Source organism: Acanthisitta chloris, unplaced genomic scaffold (assembly GCF_000695815.1).
Source record: "Acanthisitta chloris isolate BGI_N310 unplaced genomic scaffold, ASM69581v1 scaffold40802, whole genome shotgun sequence".
Lineage (NCBI taxonomy): Eukaryota > Metazoa > Chordata > Aves > Passeriformes > Acanthisittidae > Acanthisitta > Acanthisitta chloris.
The window spans coordinates 1-2257 of record NW_008659496.1 but is presented as its reverse complement, the minus strand read 5'-3'; the positions used below and the strand labels follow the sequence as shown (position 1 = coordinate 2257).

The window sequence follows — 2257 nt, the reverse complement described above, 5'->3', positions numbered from 1 at the left end:
GCATTCCTGGGCAGCAGTGCCATGTGGCGAGGTCACGCTGCACACTGGTGTTTTGCAGATGATTATAAATGAGTTGATAAAGAAGCTGGACATGGACTTAAGTGAAGATATTGCAACGCTGTCCCCAGAGGAACTGCGGCAGCGTGTGGATGCTGCCATAGCACAGATCGTGAACCCAGCCAGGGTGAAGGAGCAGCTGGTGGAACAACTGAAGACCCAGATAAGGGACCTCGAAATGTTCATCAACTTCATCCAGGGTCAGTGAGGAGTTTTTGGATGAGCAGACTGAATTACTTTGTATTTCCCTGACAAGGCCATGAGGAGGATGTAGGAACAGTCCTGGGGTCATGGGAAAGTACAAATCTCTCTGAGCTGATGGTGAGGATAAGGAGACAGTGACAAAAGAGGACCAGAGAGGTCTGAGGAATATTGATATTAATACTTGGGGTCCACAGCTGAAATTTACAGATGTGAAATAATGATGTGAAATTCTTGTTTTAGATGAAGGTGGAAGTTCTGGCAAGGTGGAAGATGGACACTGTGACTGCGGGGGCTCCTACAAACCCAGCACCCAGCCACTTGGGAACAGAGGTGGGCACACCGGGCTCGGCGCCGCCGTATGGCTCGGGCTGTCCCCAGGCTGGTTGGGCAAGCACAAAACAGTCACTCCCTGCTTACACCGATGAAGGCTCGTGTGCAGTTCCTTCACCCTCCCTCCATGGGATCCTCAGAGTGGTCACAGAGCCTGAATGTGTGGCATGGAGGGTTGGATGGGCCCTCAGCAGGGTTAGGAAGAGAAAGGACCATTGATACTGAGTGCAGAATGCAGACAGACTGAGAGCCCTGTCTGACACACACTGTAGTTCGTGCTCTTCAAGCTCTGAGCTCTGTGAGCTGGGGGGATCCAGTGTTCTTTCATGTTTGAGACTTGCCTACTTATCCCATGAACTTACTGTTGACTCCCTAACAAGAGCATGTTTTTCTCTTTTCCAACCCGGTCAGTGAACCCAGAAGACGCCAGGAGGATGCGGGAAACAGGCCTGCAGCTCATGCGCCGCGTGCTGGCTGTGCTGCAGATCTTTGCTGTCAGCCAGTTTGGCTGTGCCACAGGTCAGATCCCTCGCACCCTCTGGCAGAAGGACCAAGACAACAAGGACTTCTCGCCCTTAATTAAGAAACTGGAGTTGTCGGTGGAGCGGGTGAGGCAGCTTGCCCTGAAACACCAGCAGGCAGAGCACGTTATCTCTTCTGAGCTGCAGGACGTTCCCCTGGGGGGCAGAGACGAGCTGACCCTGGCTGTGCGCAGGGAGCTGACTGTCGCTCTGCGGGACCTGATGGCTCACGGGCTCTACGCCTCCTCCCAAGGCATGAGCCTGGTGTTGGCACCCATCGCGTGCTTGATTCCTGCGTTCACCCCTTCGCCGCAGACCATGCACCCCTGGGAGCTCTTTGTCAAGTATTACAACGCTAAGAACGGACAGGCCTTCGTGGAGTCCCCAGCGCGTAAGCTTTCCCAGTCCTTCGCCCTGCCCGTGACGGGAGCAGTGGCCACCACCCCCAAGCAGAGCCTGCTGACAGCTATCCACACGGTGCTGACGGAGCACAGCCCCTTCAAGCGGAGTGCGGACTCGGAGCTGAAGGCGCTGGTGTGCATGGCGCTGAACGAGCAGCGTCTGGTCTCCTGGCTCAACCTCATCTGCAAGTCTGGAGCTCTGGTGCAGTCCCACTACCAGCCCTGGAGCTACATGGCCCACACAGGCTTCGAGGGTGCACTCACCCTCCTCAGCCGCCTGAGCAACTTGAAGTTCAACCTCCCGGTTGACCTGGCTGTTCGGCAGCTGAAAAACATCAAAGATGCTTTTTGATGCGTTTTTATTGTAGATCATCTCTTTTCCACGAGTAGGCAGCTGTTGGGCTCAAGAAGCCTGGCTTTTGTAAAACCAAGTTTGTCTCTTTGCTGTTTGCTTTTAGGGAATCCCTGTGGTGTCATGGTGTTGTCAGTCTGCCCTGCAGAGCTGTCGGAGGCTGCGCCAGCCCCTAGCCCTGCCTGTCCCTGCCGCTCTCAGGGCCAAAACCACCTTGCCCAGGTGCCAGTGAGTGTTGGGTGGTGGGGGCAGAGGCCTGGCCACAGAGCCTGCGGGTGGAGGAAGGCCCCTGGGACGTGCACCTTAGCTCCTGTGTGCCGATTTCTCACAGTCTGTGCTCTACATGATGTGCCTATGCAACCCCTCTCAGGGAGAAGCAAGGCTGGCAGGGG

At 55.6% G+C, this 2257-nt stretch overlaps 1 protein-coding gene across 1 annotated transcript in view; it reads left to right on the top strand.

Annotated features, from left to right (window-relative positions):
* Nucleotides 1–1865, top strand: part of RUNDC1 (RUN domain containing 1) — a gene marked incomplete at its 5' end in the record, with an annotated part of 2215 nt that extends 350 nt beyond the window's left edge. Inside the window, 3 exons of the mRNA XM_009069405.1 lie at nucleotides 59–257; nucleotides 502–591; nucleotides 1003–1865. Of these exons, the coding sequence (XP_009067653.1) occupies nucleotides 59–257; nucleotides 502–591; nucleotides 1003–1865 (1152 nt within the window). The remainder of the gene's footprint in view (nucleotides 1–58; nucleotides 258–501; nucleotides 592–1002) is intronic.
* Nucleotides 1866–2257: the final 392 nt, after the last annotated feature.